Raw genomic sequence first — 16255 nt, forward strand, 5'->3', positions numbered from 1 at the left:
AGTGGCCTAGCCAGTCTCCAGACCTGAATCCAATTGAAAATCTTTGGAGGGAGCTTAAAATTCGAGTTGCCAGGCGACAACCTCGGAACCTGAATGATTTGGAGGCTGTCTGCAGGGAGGAGTGGGCCAACATCCCTGCCGAAATGTGCACAAACCTTGTCACCAACTATAAAAACCGTTTGACATCTGTGCTGGCCAATAATGGCTTTTCTACAAAATATTAACATGCTGTTTGTCCAGGGGGTCATATACTTGTTTTTCCTCATCAGATGGTTATCAATTTTTATAAATTCATATGATGTGATTTTCTGGAATTTTCTTTGGGATTCTGTCTTTCACTGTTAGAATGTACATATGATTAAAATTATAGATCGTTGCATTCTTTGTAAGTGGGCAAACCTGCAAAATCAGCAAGGGGTCAAATACTTATTTCCCCCACTGTAGGTGAAAAAAGGTGGTACTTGAAATTTGCTTGATGTGAGACTTGAACAACATGTCCTGATCAAAGATAACTCCAAGATTCCTCACAGTGGTGCTGGGGGCCAGGGCGATGCCATCCAGAGAAACTATATCTTTGGATAATGTGTCACGGAGGTGCTTGGGCCCTAGAACAATAACTTCAGTTTTATCTGAGTTTAACATTAGAAAATTACAGGTCATCCAGGTTTTAACATCTTGAAGCATATATAAAGTGAAGAGGATTGGTCCAAGCACAGATCCTTGTGGAACTCCATGACTAACTTTGGCGTGCATGGAGGATTCATTGTTAACATGTAAAAACTGAAATCAATCTGATAAATAGGACTTAAACCAGCTTAGAGCAGTTCCTTTAATGCCAATTAAATGTTCCAGTCTCTGTAATAGGATCAGATGGTCAATGGTATCAAATGCAGTACTAAGATCTTATAAAACCAGTACAGAGACAAGTCCTTTGTGTGATGCAATTAGGAGGTCATTAGTAATTTTCACCAGTGAAATGAAATGAAAAAAGTTATACTATATATCACTACATTGTGGAAACTGCTTTGCAGCCATAATTTCATAAATCGACAGATTAATCAATAATGAAAATAATAGGGCGTCCAGGGAAGCGGGCCCAAAGGGTCCTCAGGTAGAATGTGACCTTTGGTTTGTGTTGGTGACTTAAAGTCATTCCCGTCTGTGTTCTTGAATATCTTTTAGGGAGAGAGAGGGCTGCCTGGGCCACAAGGACCACCTGGAATAAAGGGAACACTGGTTGGTAGAACATCATCAATCTTTTAATTTTCTTCAACAGCTGAAATGATTCAGCTAAAGTTAATATTATGCAAGACAACACTAATTTATAATCATGAAGAAAGTTGGAAAGCATGGAAAGGTTTAAATGTGAGATATCATCAAAGCACATGCAAATAATGATTTCTGTGCATTTCTGATTGATTGCTCACATGGGTTGTTGTGGTCCACCATAACTTCATTACCGACCCACATGGCCAGACACACATGGGACCTGAAAAGACTTAGCAGGTTACTGTAGGATCCATATGTTAGCCTGTAGGTTAAGAAATTTTAATTTTAAAGAATTTTAGTGGGATAGCAATAGACTAGTGTGTATCAGTGAGTTTAGATTTGGTCTCAGTAGCCTGCCCTACCTATGGATCTCAGATGACTTGATCTTGAATTTGGAGCACCGCTGCAGAGACCTTGGTGGATAGATGCCCAGTATTGTTATGCCATTTTATTTTATTCTTTATAATTTTATTTTATTATTTAACCTCTGTGGGATCCACACATTTATAGGATATTCCCAGCTGTTACCTATATAACAAGTGGGTAACAGGCTCCACCTGTTTTCAGATGCAGTATTTTCTCCTAGACTCTTAATCCACACATAAAATGGCTCACATTACCATCTCTGCAGTGGGCTCATAAAGAGATCATTAATCTAGCACAGGCACCATATGATGCATTTGGTTTATTTAGCAGTACTATTAAGGTGGTGAATTGCTGTTAATTTAGGACCAAAGTCAGATGAGTGTGTGTAGGGTTACGGCTGTACACACAGTAAGGGCACCCCCCTCTGGTAAACAAGATTACACACGGCCAGATACAATTAACAGCAGAGCATGGTGAATCCACAGTCCTCCATGGTGATCACTGGACAGGGAGTTTATCACTCTGCTGCCCTCCTGTGGTCACAGTGAGACAGTACAGATAGATTGAGTGAAGAGTGAACCCTGATTGGAAAGGCATTTACAGGTGCTGGTCATATAATTAGAATATCATCAAAAAGTTGATTTATTTCAGTAATTCCATTCAAAAAGTAAAACTTGTATAATGTATACTGTACATTCATTCCACACAGACTGATATATTTCAAGTGTTCATTCCTTTTAATTTTGATGATTATAACTGACAACTAATGAAAACCCCAAAATCAGTATCTCAGAAAATTAGAATATTGTGAAAAGGTTCAATATTGAAGACACCTGGTGCCACACTCTAATTAGCTAATTAACTCAAAACACCAGCAAAGGCCTTTAAATGGTCTCTCAGTCTAGTTCTGTAGGCTACACAATCATGGGGAAGACTGCTGACTTGACAGCTGTCCAAAAGACGACCATTGACACCTTGCACAAGGAGGGCAAGACACAAAAGGTCATTGCTAAAGAGGCTGGCTGTTCACAGAGCTCTGTGTCCAAGCACATTAAAAGGGAGGCAAAGGGAAGGAAAAGGTGTGGTAGAAAAAAGTGTACAAGCCATAGGGATAACCACACCCTGGAGAGTATTGTGAAACAAAACCCATTGAAAAATGTGGGGGAGATTCACAAAGAGTGGACTGCAGCTGGAGTCAGTGCTTCAAGAACCACCACGCACAGACGTATGCAAGACATGGGTTTCAGCTGTCGCATTCCTTGTTTCAAGCCACTCTTGAACAAGACACAGCATCAGAAGCGTGTCGCCTGGGCTAAAGACAAAAATGACTGGACTGCTGCTGAGTGGTCCAAAGTTATGTTCTCTGATTTTGCATTTCCTTTGGAAATAAAGGACTCAGAGTCTGGAGGAAGAGAGGAGAGGCACAGAATCCACATTGCTTGAAGTCCAGTGTAAAGTTTCCACAGTCAGTGATGGTTTGGGGTGCCATGTCATCTGCTGGTGTTGGTCCACTGTGTTTTCTGAGGTCCAAGGTCAACGCAGCTGTCTAGCAGGAAGTTTTAGAGCACTTCATGCTTCCTGCTGCTGACCAACTTTATGGAGATGCAGATTTCATTTTCCAACAGGACTTGGCACCTGCACACAGTGCCAAAGCTACCAGTACCTGGTTTAAGGACCATGGTATCCCTGTTCTTAATTGGGCAGCAAACTCGCCTGACCTTAACCCTATAGAAAATCTATGGGGTATTGTGAAGAGGAAGATGCGATACGCCAGACCCAACAATGCAGAAGAGCTGAAGGCCACTATCAGAGCAACCTGGGCTCTCATAACACCTGAGCAGTGCCACAGACTGATTGACTCCATGCCACGCCGCACTGCTGCAGTAATTCAGGTAAAAGAAGCCCCAACTAAGTACTGAGTGCTGTACATGCTCATACTTTTCATGTTCATACTTTTCAGTAGACCAACATAAAAATCCTTTTTTTGTATTGGTCTTAAGTAATATTCTAATTTTTGGAGATACTGATTTTCATTAGTTTGTCAGTTTTAATCATCACAATTAAAAGAAAAAAACATTTTAAATATATCAGCCTGTGTGTAATGAATGAATATAATATCCAAGTTTCACTTTTTGAATCAACTTTTTGATGATATTCTAATTATATGACCAGCACCTGTACACTGCAGGTTATTTTGTATTATATGTAATCATTAAATTACAAGGATGACTTGACTATGTAGACTTTACAAAAATCCAAGTAAAGAAAAGCAATTCAGATTGGTTTCACACCGGAAAAAATAAGATACTTAAACTTCTAACATGTCTACTGAACTCCTTTGAGATTTGTGATGGAAAATGTTAACTCCCGTACTAACCTTATCCTTTTTCGCTTTTTTGGTCTTGTCTGTGGCCAGTGCTTTGGCTACAGGAGCTTCGAAGGGCGGCTGGGATGGTGGCAGTGGTGGTTGAGGAGGTAGGGCTGGGACAGGTGGGAGGGGAGGTTCACAAGGGACCAAAGGGGCAGTGACAGCCGGCACGCCCCAGTAGGCAGTTGCTGACATTAGAGGAGCTGCAAACAAAGAGAAACCTTTATTGGGTAAACATTGGATGTTGCTAAAAGTAGTGCAATTACTAGTTTGAAATACAGATGTTGTGTAGTGAAATTACCTGCGCTGGCAGCAGGTTGGGTGTAGAGAATGGGACTGCTGCCAATAGTAATGGCTTTATTCAGTTGACTGATTTTACGTTTCTGACCCTTCCCCAAGGAACCCGAAGACTCCACAATCTGTGGGAGTGACACGAAATATAATATAGGTTAGCAGCTGCTGTCCTCTTAATCTGAATTTAGCAGCATTGCCAGGTACACTATAAACAGGAGTACACCAATTAAAGAAGAAACGTGATCAACTCCACTACCTTCATGGTAGCAGTGCCTGGAGGTAAAGGAGGCCTCCCGCTGCCGTCTTCCTCAGTTCCAGGGGCTGGAGGCTCCCCATCATTATCATCATCCATCTCCATCTCCACCTCCATGATCTCTCCATCGCTGTCAGGAGGGGGAGGAGGTGGAGGTGGTGAGCCCGGGGGGAGAGGCGGGGGCGGGGGATAGTTTGAAGGTGGAGGTGGGCTGTCAGGAAGAGGAGGTTGAGATGGGGACCAGAAGGATGATCCACTGGGCTGAGGAGGCACCGGTGGGGCAGCAGGGGGATAGGTAGAAGGTTCTGTTAAAAAAATAACATGGGGTGTTCGTGAGGAGCAATTTTTGGTTTACTGTAAAAATGGGAAACACACGTACAGGAACAGAATAGAATTTCATTTCATTAAAGCAGACACTTAAAGAGGATAGTCAAAGGAGCAGCAACAGAAGCAATAGACTGACCTGTGACCCCACCAGCAGATACAGATGATGTTTTGGTGTCTGGTGTCTGGGTAGCTTGGCTGCCCTTAAGGTCCTCATCCTTGTCCTCCTCTGTTGGGAAATCCCACTGGGAGGCACTGGTCCGGTCGTTCACATAGAAATATCGCCTGTGCTCTCTAAAAAGTGGGACAACAGAGATAGAAGGCAAGAGTCTCAAACGACTGGCCGAGCGACTGGCTGAGTGGCATGATACCCTGGGACAGTGGGGCAAGGAAGTGGACATAATAGCCACAGTAGGGGGCAGGAGTGTTGGTATGGACAGCGACTTTAGCCGTCCAAATGAAGGGCCCAATTAGAGTGTTGTTATGGGGAACCCACCTTGCTCTCAAAAACAAAGAAAGCAAAACAAATCATCTCTAGGTCCTGAAAGTAGCATTCAGCAGCTCACACCATGGTTGTCAAATTTGTTCCGTTTTAGACAACCATTCCCTCCCAGACACAGGAAGACGCCAGGGAGGAAGCATCATCATCAACATCATCATCATCATCATCATAATCAACAACCATAGGTCAGAAAATAACAAGCACACAGTCAACTCATTTACATCAGAAAGAAGAAAATAAAAAACAGGAAGACATATGAAATAGAGTAGGTCTGACCTGCTGGATTCCCGTCATTGCTCCATCTTCACCTTTTATTTGATGCGTGACACTCCTCGCTTCCAGGGCATCACTCTGTCTGCATTGCATTCTGGGGGTCGTAGTCCTGTAAAGTGCAAAGCTCTCCCACGCAACCAACCTTCCTATCATAACCCCCTCCCAATTTTTCCACTGACTGGACACATAATCAGTCTGCAAATGCCCTCACAACAAAGGGCTTTAGAGTCTGTGTAATAGGGACAGGGAGTCCTCTATGTGGCAGGTACATTTAACAGGAAGCAGGCTGGCCCAGAGTGGACGCTCCCTTACCAGTACGTGCATGGCAAAGTGCCAGGATTGCATCACAGAAACCTGAAGAGTCTGTTTCTGGTAAGCATTCTGATCCTCTCGGACTGGTTAAGCTTCTCCCCAAGTCATGTTAAAGTCTGCAACCTCGGCACTGAGGGGGGTGTAGTCACACGATAAGATTTTTGGGGGACGAGGGAGTTTAGAGATGTGAAAGGTAAGGAACGCGTACCTGTCCCAGTGGCAGGACCAGCCTTTAGGGGCGGCGTTAAGTTCGTAATATTTTATGTGTTCGGCAGCTTCCTGCAGCCTGCGGCGAAGATAGACCCCATTCAGAGCGCCCTCCCTCCAGTCAGCAATCCGAGTCTGGATAAGAAGGAGGAGAAAAAAAAAAAAAAAAAAAGCAAAAAAGGAGGAGGGACAGGAGACAAGAGTGAGATAAAAGCCCAGAAATTAGAGGTAAAAGGAAAAAGAGAGACATAAAGACAGAAGTGCCACAAGATAAATGAGTAATGTGGAAGAGTAATTACTGTCCGTTTCCAGAATGACACCTTGTGATGGATTATTATGAGAATTTTAAATATTAACTACTACCACATGTAAAATGATATGAAACAAAATTAAGCGTTAAATATTTCAGAAGTCGCACGGGGATGGCTACAACTGGAAGCTAGGATAATATTGCTTAGAAACTGAACCTTTTTCTTCTCACCTCAGTTTGTAGCAGCAGCAACTGAAAGTTTGAGATTGCCTTTTTGTTTATCCCCAGGAACTCCATCTTGCTGGTTAAGGTGTTAGCCAGTTCTCCAATCTGAAACTACAGTTTCTCAGCATCAAAAATGCGTCTTACAAAAGAAATCATCACAACTACTATGGTAAGTAATAGTCACATTAATGTTACCTTGAGCTCAGGCGTTTCCACTTTGAGTTCAGGCATTTCGCCCTCTTCTTTAACCGCAGGTTTTGAAACCGTTTTCTCCTCCGAACTGTCCGTTCCCTTGTCTTCTCCTTCAACAACACTCTCTAGGACTTTAGAAAGTCCTGCAAGGCACAAGAGATGCATTGAAGAATGTATCGCTTGTGTATTATTATAAGTATTTTCACCCACTCCTTTCATGCAAGCCACCCTCCGATAGCATGTGTTTAATGACTCACCGGTCTCTGTGCTGTCCTGTGGGTCTGAGCCTCTGCTGTTAGTGTCGGGGCTGGCAGCACATGGGAAGGCGGTCTTCCACCGGTTTTTCTTCAGTGGAACGCCACGAGAACCAGAGGCTTCTTGACTTGTCTCAGAACAAGGACTAGAGCCCCCTGCGCTCCCATCACCATCCTCCAGCGCCCGGAGCTCAGCCTAAGAGTCAGACAATGCGTTAGAGCTAGGTCACACTTACAATAACTGAAATACCACTGCTGCACACTGAAAACAGCCTCATAGTAATTCTGGCAGGTAATCAGTTACACTCTGGCTGCTCTCAAAAACCCACCTTCTTCCTCTCCAGAGCCAGTTCCAGTTCCATTGTGTCCTCTTCTGTCTCTTCCTCAGCATCAGAGTTGTCTCCCAACTGCCTCTTGGGGCAAAGATCTTTTTGGACAGTGGGGACTGAGTCAGGGTCCCGCAGAGGTGTAGACGGGGAACCTGCAGGGCGAACAGCTTCTCCATCAGAATCCAAACTGTTCTCAGTGTCATCCAAACATTTAAGCAGTCTTTTCCTCCATTTTTCTTCTGCTTCTTTCACTTCAGAGGGGATCAAAGGGCCCAGCAGAGACGCAGCCACTCCGCGGTGCTCCTCCTCTTCACTTGTCAGGCCTACAACGCTCTCTATTACCTCCTTTTAGACAGAACATGAGAGTGATATATTAAAACTCAGAAGAACAAATCTTAAACACTACACAATCAAGATGATTGACTTTTTTTGTTGGACTTTAATAAAACTTGCCTTCACTTTGGTATCTTTCACTGATGTAGGGGCTGCAGCAGGTGTAGGGCTTTCCTCAGTGTGATAACCTGCATGCACTGTGCTATTGCCATTGACATTAGAGCTAGAAAGAAAAATACAAGACACATCATACACCACTGAATTGTTGTACTGGAGACGAAATCAAGAAATGTGAAATCAAGCAGATCATATACGTACAGTGATTTTATCTGGCTTCAAAAAGAAGATGCTATTCACAAAGCTGTGATAACATTTTCTGTCAGTTCCTACCTGTTGGTATACTGCTCTAGGCTTTGCACCTGATCAGCCAGATAGTGTGGCAGCTCCCAGGACACCTCGTTAGTTAGAGTGTTCCAGTAGTAGTAGCAGCCCGAGTTGTCATCCCATACCTCCTGCCAGTCTCCCATCTCTACACCGACTGCAGAAGAGCACATGAGATGCTTTGAAACAAATGGTAGCAGATTTTAAGGGATACATGACTCCAAATGTCTCTCTTCCCACTTTAAAAAAAAAACCCCAATCTTCTCAATTTAGGCAACATCCTGAAAAATTGCATCAATGTGAAGCAATTCAGAAATTTGGTGGATTTAAATATCAAAACAGTTGCTTCCTTACATTATGAAAGCAGCTATATGCAATTTCTATGTTAAAGAATTTTAACAAACACACAAAATAGTCCATTGCTAATCAGAGGGAAACACCAGGACATACACACTTAAAATACAACACAGACAGTTACCTCCAGCTAGTGAGTACTGAGTATTGTACTCAAACTCTGTGCTTTGTGGATTTTGCTCTTCACCGGACGCTGGCTGCTGAGTATTAACATCAGGTCTGGGAGGGGCAATAGTTGGGACTGAAGAATGGGATGCTGCATCATCTGAGCTGGGCTGAGTGGTGATTGCATCAATCTCCTGTGGTGGAAAAAATGGGAACAGGAAGTTGTTTTTTTATTTAATTATTATTATCATTATTATTATTATTAGGCTCCAAGCAGCGAAGCTCAAAAGTTAAAGCGAAGATCAAAAGTTATCAAAAGAATTTTGATACGTCAATCCGTTTCTTTCCTCATAAATTTTTACTTTTGTGCATTTACGTACAATTTTATATAAATGCCCGTAAATCAAAATTGGCTTAAGCTATCATCACCAAACTTGACGCGTTCAGATGCTCGGCCCGAGCTTCGCTGAGCAGTCCTGGGATATTCTTCCATTAGGGGGCGCGTCACTTGCTTATACTTGGAAATTCGCTGCATGGATTCGTACAAAATTCGGTTTGTACGATCTAGTCACTACTCAGTTGATGTATAAAATTTGGTAATATTTGTGCAAAGTGGGCGTGGCTTATTACAAGAAATGTAAATTTCTAGACATTTCTCATTCCAAACTTCAAAAAAAACTAATAATCACGTCCTAGAGAGCTGCAACCTATTGTCAATTCAGAAATTAGTCACTCTATATTTTTCAGAATATGCTAATTCAATTAACATCTATATCTCCACAAGTCTTTCTTCAAAACGCTACCAAACTCGATGCCGACTCAATGGCCGATATTAACGGTTTCAAAGATTTTTCAGATCGGTCAAATGGTGAGTCTGCAGTGATATTCAGTATCTTGCTGTAACTTGTACAGTATGCACAACATTTTCTTTTTAACTCAGTTTTGGATCAAATGCCACCAAAATAATTCACAACACACCCAAAACTGGCAGAATGATGTGTGATTTTTTTCCCAGAATTTTCTCACCAACATCTTGACAGTTAAGGGATTCAGCATTTTAAGTTTAAACTGACAAAACTATCCGGGTCTGGCACATGTGATGTCACTACCTCAACCTGTCATCTACTCTGGTGATCTGAAGTTACAGGGTTTAAATCCCCAGGTGACCAAGTCAGACTTGTTGACAATGGGGGTGTTCAGATCATAGTGAGTCTAAGGTCTCTATTTTATTTGGATCCCTAGCAGTTTCTTCTTATTTTTCCTCAGCTAAAGAGTTTATGCAGCTTATACTTAAATACTGGAAACACAAAATGTCGCAGGTGGGTTGAACATTTCACCCAGTAGTCAGGTGGTGCTGCTGAACTCAAGGTGATGCTGTAAAAATCAAGGTTGCGTTCTCTCAAAATCCAAATTCTGTCATTACTTTAAAGTCTGCTCTTCTCTGAAAATGTCAAATGTTGCATTTTTTATGACTCGTTTGGATCCCGATCGCGGCTATATTTATTTTTTATTTATTTTTTACAAAAACAATTTTTCACTACTAAGAATGAACAAAGTTGTTCTAAGCACTTGTCTCGACATAAATAATGATTTATTAATGAAAAACTATGTCCAAGCTGGAAACGTACACAAAATAGATTTTAAATCAGGAAACCCAAACCTGCACCCTACTTTCTAACACCCAGGATCGATTGGGACCACAGGTCTAATTACAATCTCTCCTTTAAGTTCCCAACTACATACTAGTCAGTAACCAATAGCCTTCCCATCAGGAGAGAAATGTTTCATCATGGGATAAATAGGTGATCAGTGAACAACTGATTTGCAGTGACAATTCCCTCTAAGGGGACAAGTGGACCCAAACGATGTCAGCAAAATGCCTCCCACAACATAACAGAGCTACATCATCCCCTCACTGTTGGGGTCAAGCATGCAAGCCTATACCGTTCTCTCGGTGTACGCAACACATTATTTGGCCCACTTGTCTAAAATATGGTGAAGAATCACCATTTCACTTTTTCCACATTTCTGTTGACCAGTGCCTGCAGTTTTTACACCACTGAACTCTCAACTGACATCTGCAGTGATTGGTGTGGCCACCAACTTTGATGCTCCTAAATTGATCGGATATGTGGATGAAGCATCTGATTTCCAGGAAAATGACATGGTGGAAGAGCTGTAATCAGTAATCCCAGATGCCTCTGGGGCTGACGCGCCAGATACCAAGGAGGAAGGGTCTCATGACTCTGTGGGGCCTGAGAAGAAAGACTGCTCAGATGGATGCCAGCTGCCTCAGCAGGGTGAGACGGCACTCTTCGGCAGAGACCTGGACTGTGGATGAGCCTGTTTTTGCTTTGAGTGACATGCAGAACCCAGTGATCAAGATATGCAGCAAATTATACTCACAGCCATGAAATTGGCCAATGTACTGTCGATGTCAGCTGACTGGGCGTGTTGAGAATTTGCAGTTGAATGCTGAGAGTCTGCAGCATCCTCATCATCACTATCCTCATAGGCTCCAAGCAAGGACAGACCCTCTACAGGTGGAGACAAAACAACTTTGTTTAATCAGATGGCAATATTTACTTCTTTCCACTGCCTGAGAAACACCGACAGCTCCACACTTACCTGTGGCCTTTAATGCAGGAGCCTTCATGTTTGTGCGTATTTCCCTCACGAATCTGTGTCCATCACCCTCCTGTTCATCTGCACAAAAGCCAAGAGGTTAACTTAGAGCTTCAAAAGTCGTTAACGCATGACCAAGGTACCTATGGCAAATGTTAATTACGTTAACGTTAGGGTTAACTTGTCCAGTCTTTTGTCGTAAGCCTATTTTGGCAGGCTCACAAAAACTAGCTGCTAGTATGCTAACGCCTAGCTTAGCAAGCTAGCCGTTAGCTTCTGTTCGATCCGTTAAATGAAAAAATAAAGGTTCCGTTTCATGATCTATACAGCTATCATATACCTACGTCTTGGTTACGGTGTATGTCTTCACCAGATGTTAACTAATTCGGCAGCTAAATTTCGTTAAATGGATCGCCTGTTTTACCAGGTGGGCCCATTCTTCGCACCTCGAGCATTTAGCTAGCTGGTCGCTAACAAGCCACTGAGTAGACCGTTAAAAAACTAACCATCGGATCCCGACGGCGCTTCTTCCCTCTCTCCGGCATTCCCACCGCGGAGCCCGGGGGGTGAAAGCTGCAGGATCGTTCTCCGGCCGACCGCTCCTCCTGTGAGACGACTTTTCTTCCCCATCGCTGTCCGTCAGTCTGCTGGCCTGCTCCCTTCTTCTCTGGTGTCGTTGTTGCAGCAGCTCTCTGCAGCTTCGAGCTGGCACAAAAGAAAGTAATAACTTCCGGTTCTTAAGGTCATGTTTTGAGTGTAGCAGCAGCTATATTTGCATGCTAGCTAAGTTGCTAACGACCTTAGACACCCTCCGAGCAAGTCAGTAGAAAACATCAATGTTCAACCTGTAAATGCCAATGGTATTTAGATTTTGTTAACTGTTCGCTTGTGGACAAAATTACTAGTTAACTTGCTTAACAAGCTAAAACGTGGACCTGAGCTAAGTGGGTGTGTTGTTAATTGAACAGACTAACGTTACACATGGAAGAGGGAAGATAAGCAATTACACAGTTTCGGAGGGGAGCCACCCACTGATGTATGAACATAAAGAGGACCCACCACAGAGGCAGCGGTCGACGGGGCTCGAAGGAGGAACAGCTGCCCAAACCAGGACTAGAAGAAGGTCGGTGTGTTTGGGATCAGACACGATGGGGGGCACAATGGGACCGGCTCTACACTGGCTGCAAGATGTGACAGCTGTCACTCTCCTGAAAGCCCGGCGGACGTTATTTCAGGCTGCCATCCTGTTTTGTGTCCTAGTTCTGCTACTCTGGGTGTCCATCTTCCTCTATGGAAGCTTTTATTACTCCTACATGCCCACTGTGAGCTTCTCCACCCCTGTGCACTTCTACTATACCTCTGATTGTGATGCCTCACAGTCGGTACTCTGTTCATTCCCCACTGCCAACATCTCTTTCATGAAGAACGAGAGGGACCAGGTGATGGCTTACGGTCAGCCTTATCGAATATCTTTGGAGTTAGAGATGCCAGAGTCGCCGGTGAATGAACAACTCGGTATGTTCATGATTAAGATGTCTTCATATACCAAGGGCGGCAAGACTGTCTCATCAGTGGGGCGATCTACGATGCTGCATTACCGTTCCAGCCTTCTGCAGACCTTGAATACTTTGCTGTTCTCTCCTTTCCTTCTGACTGGGATGACTGAGCAGAAGCAGCTCATAGAAGTCGAACTCTTCTCAGACTACAAGACGAATGCTTACCAACCCACTATCGGTGCAGTCATTGAGATCCAGTCTAAACGGGTGCAGATCTACTCATCTCAGCTCCGTATCCATGCTTACTTCACTGGTGTGCGATATGTTCTGTACAACTTCCCCCTGACATCTGCAGTGATCGGCGTGGCCACCAACTTTGCCTTCCTCAGTGTTATTGTGCTGTTCAGCTACCTGCAGTTCATATGGGGCGGGCTGTGGCCCCCAGACCAAGTAAGAGTCAGGGTTATGATGGGAGACAACACCCGCATCCAGCAGAGGAGAGAGGAGGCTCGGAAGCGCATGGAGAGGGAAAACTCCTACAAGGATCTTGATGCTAAAGTGATTGGATCTGTGGATGCGGCATCTGATTTCCAACAGAATGACACGGCGACGGAGCTGTCGTCAAAGGAGCGCTCAGTAATCCCAGATGCCTCTGGGGCTGACGTGCCAGATACCAAGGAGGAAGGGTCTCATGACTCTGTGGAGCCTGGGAAGAGAGATGGGTTTGATGGATCCTTGCTGCCTGAGCAGGGTGAGACGGCACTCCGACAGAGACCTGGACCGTGGATGAGCCTGTGAACCGTGCCTCTGCACAGAATTAAAGTAGCCATACTATATGCTTAAATGCCGCATAATGTCTCATCACTCTTCAGCAGACTGAATGTGATTTGGCAGATATTGATAGACTCAAGCAGACCTAGTGTTTGAGTTGGTCCTAGTACAAATGCATGCAAATATTATACTGTGTTGTTTTAGCTAACTAACCACAGCTTATTGTCTTATGTTGAGAACAGTTTACCTCATTGTAACTTTGACCTCTGCTCACTTCTTTCTGGGTATTGTCAGCTCAGTGGAAAGCCTGCCCTAAAGACCACAGCACTTCTGCAGTTATATGTTTGTATCATCTGAGTATTAATGATGCCCATAGCAGGACATACTACATTCCACCTCTGGCTTGTCAAACATTATTGCCCACAGGAATTTGCCATCACCATCAACACCCTTTTTGAAGTCAGTTGAACCTGCCCATATTCAATCCTGCAATAGCTGATGCACACATCCGATAACCCTCCCGTAATAATGAAAGCAGACAGTGACTCCGTTGATTACCGGTTCTAACATCAGTAGACTTGATTCTGGTTTTGAATGTAGCTGCCCTGTACTTGAAACACAAATTTAAGTTGGATTTGGAATCTCCAGAACTCTTTCACACCCTTTTAGAGGATGTGCACAAACAAGCCTTGTGATGCTTGTTTCTCAAAGGCTCTCTCAGAGCAATTAGATTTGGAAAATGTGTCTGAGAAAGTGTCTTTGTTTTTAGTAGCTTCCTATAAAATGTGCAGTGTCTCCAGGGACGTGATGAATGTGTGAATTTATTATTCTTACAATTCTTGCAAACAGAGACGTTCTGTCTCTGTGTAATTCATCGTTTAACTACTGTGGCACATTTAGTTAAAGCTAAATATCAACGCTAAATGTCACAAGTTGGTGTTCATCTGTATTCAGTATATGTTAAGATGCAGTTTGAGCTCTGCAGTTACTGCCTCAGCAACAACTATCTGCGTAGTGAAATAGAAAACTAATTAATAATGCCATTCCTTTACTGTCTTGCAAGCACACCACAAGAAATACATACTTGTCAGTACTGTTTTGATCCCACAGATATTCTAATACCTGTGAAATTCCCAAGATATGACTTGCACCATAAAAATAATCGTTAAAAACTTCTTGAGTTACAGAAAATCTTATATTGATGAAAATAAATAGCAATGTCACTTAGCATTTGGAGGGATTAGTTTTACAAATTCAAACATGACATTGACATTTCATACAGCATCTGTAACCAAACACATTAAACATTTTTTATTTCAGGATTCAAATTTCCCCTTTCATGCAGGCCATATTTTTGGACTACTTAAAGTTAATCTGATTGGTGTTACGACATATGGACCCGCCATCAGCCTGATGTACAACACACCACTTGGCTTTAAGTGTTCCACTTCAATGTCATTCTGTACTTCCACACACAAACAAGCCTTGTGATACTTGTTTCTCAAAGGCTCTGTTAGAGAAATTAGATTTGGATAATGTGTCTGAATGTGTGATGAATAGCTTCCTATAAAATGTGTCATGGCTCCAGCCTGAGGGACATGAGGAATGTGTGCATTAATTATTCTTTTTCATCTTGCACATGGAGACATTATGTCTGTGTGTAATCCACGGTTTAACTGCAGTGGCACATTTATTTAAAGCTAAATGTCAATGCTAAATGACGCAAATTGGTGTTTATTCCATCAAATCTTTGTATCTGTTACGGTGCAGTTTGCGCTCTGGAGTTTAATATTGTGAAAATGGTATTTATTGTGTTTTCATTACAACAAAGCACCAGGATATTTTAGATGGGTCTTTTTAAGTAATATATAAGTTTGTCAATAAGTCTGTTAATTTAACATGTTTGTATTTAACGTTACATAACACACAGTATAGAAAGGATAAGTGAAGTTACTCTTTTGAAATTGTTGCTGGTTGTTACAGCTAAGAAAGTGATGTTGAAGCAGGAATTGTTGGAATATGGCTAAGCCTCCATTTATTTAACCTACTCTTCAGGGGAGTTTAGGGTTTAAATGAGTTTATGTAGGGATTTGTGAAATGTTGAGTTGATGTAGGATTTTGTACCAAAGATATTGATAAACTCAGAACGCACTCATAATCTTGGAGTCATGCAGAATATCCATGTAAATGCCTCTCAAGTTACATGAGTGGTATTTATGTATTGAACTAATTACATAAACATACAGCTGTGCACTTCTCTTTCTTTGTTGTCTCTTCTATAGGTTTGGGTGACCTCTCTGTCAAATAATAAAGCAGCTCTAACTATCTGTGTTTGTCTGATTGTTTTTTCCGCTTTAAAGTCGGGTTTGCAGAACATTTACGTGAAATCCTACAAGGACTAACTCTGTCATTTTTGTATACTACTTGAGATTTGCCTACCCAAATATGTTTGGTGAAATACATGGAAAAAATACATCTACTTCTCATAATGTCCAAACCCATGTTTCCCATGTTGGAAAAAGCTGATTTTTGAAAAAGAGTTTAAAATCTGTCTTAAATACTAGATTTATAACATTTTAACTGATCAAAAGATACACACCTCTTACAAATGTTCTATTAGTATTTTATACTGATAAAATATAGGTTATAGAGTCAAATCAGAGAGTATTTATATATTAACAAATAAATAAAATAGTTATCCAATATGATATGATGTCCATTATTAAACTTGATTGTGTTTTATGAAATTGTACTTTTAGAGTTACTTACACA

The 16255-nt window shown here is 42.4% G+C and overlaps 2 protein-coding genes across 5 annotated transcripts; one reads left to right on the plus strand and one right to left on the minus strand.

Moving 5' to 3' along the window:
• Nucleotides 1-3928: 3928 nt before the first annotated feature.
• fnbp4 (formin binding protein 4) lies at nucleotides 3929-12117 on the minus strand. 4 transcript variants are annotated; one of them, XM_046042986.1, is made up of 15 exons: nucleotides 11723-12117; nucleotides 11220-11297; nucleotides 10998-11128; nucleotides 8611-8785; nucleotides 8142-8289; nucleotides 7872-7974; nucleotides 7419-7763; nucleotides 7093-7285; nucleotides 6839-6978; nucleotides 6650-6748; nucleotides 6170-6303; nucleotides 5014-5168; nucleotides 4554-4855; nucleotides 4305-4422; nucleotides 3929-4224 (listed from the first exon to the last, which is right to left on the minus strand). In XM_046042986.1, exons 1-15 carry the CDS (start codon nucleotides 11844-11846, stop codon nucleotides 3944-3946), a joined length of 2526 nt encoding a protein of 841 aa, XP_045898942.1. In that variant the 5' UTR covers nucleotides 11847-12117; the 3' UTR covers nucleotides 3929-3943. The 4 variants fall into 4 exon arrangements, with proteins under 4 accessions (XP_045898942.1, XP_045898941.1, XP_045898943.1 ...); XM_046042985.1 differs by having other exon boundaries at nucleotides 6650-6754; nucleotides 11723-12110; XM_046042987.1 differs by having other exon boundaries at nucleotides 3929-4206; nucleotides 6650-6754; nucleotides 11723-12101.
• Nucleotides 10956-15810, plus strand: LOC123966894 (seipin-like). Its single transcript, XM_046042989.1, has one exon. It carries the CDS (start codon nucleotides 12251-12253, stop codon nucleotides 13508-13510), a length of 1260 nt encoding a protein of 419 aa, XP_045898945.1. The 5' UTR covers nucleotides 10956-12250; the 3' UTR covers nucleotides 13511-15810.
• The last annotated feature ends 445 nt before the right edge of the window (nucleotides 15811-16255 follow it).

The sequence above is a fragment of the Micropterus dolomieu genome, unplaced genomic scaffold (assembly GCF_021292245.1).
Source record: "Micropterus dolomieu isolate WLL.071019.BEF.003 ecotype Adirondacks unplaced genomic scaffold, ASM2129224v1 contig_14500, whole genome shotgun sequence".
In the NCBI taxonomy this organism is placed as follows: Eukaryota; Metazoa; Chordata; class Actinopteri; order Centrarchiformes; family Centrarchidae; genus Micropterus; species Micropterus dolomieu.

Bases quoted from the DNA above. Each gene is read 5' to 3' on its own strand.
- fnbp4 (XM_046042985.1), bottom strand. From the start codon at position 11,846: ATGGGGAAGAAAAGTCGTCTCACAGGAGGAGCGGTCGGCCGGAGAACG. The intron at 11,298-11,722 runs GTTAGTTTTTTA...GCTTTTGTGCAG, and splicing joins AGCGCCGTCGGGATCCGATG to ATGAACAGGAGGGTGATGGA. The intron at 6,979-7,092 runs GTGAGTCATTAA...TGTGCCTTGCAG, and splicing joins ACAGGACAGCACAGAGACCG to GACTTTCTAAAGTCCTAGAG.
- LOC123966894 (XM_046042989.1), top strand. From the start codon at position 12,251: ATGTATGAACATAAAGAGGACCCACCACAGAGGCAGCGGTCGACGGGG.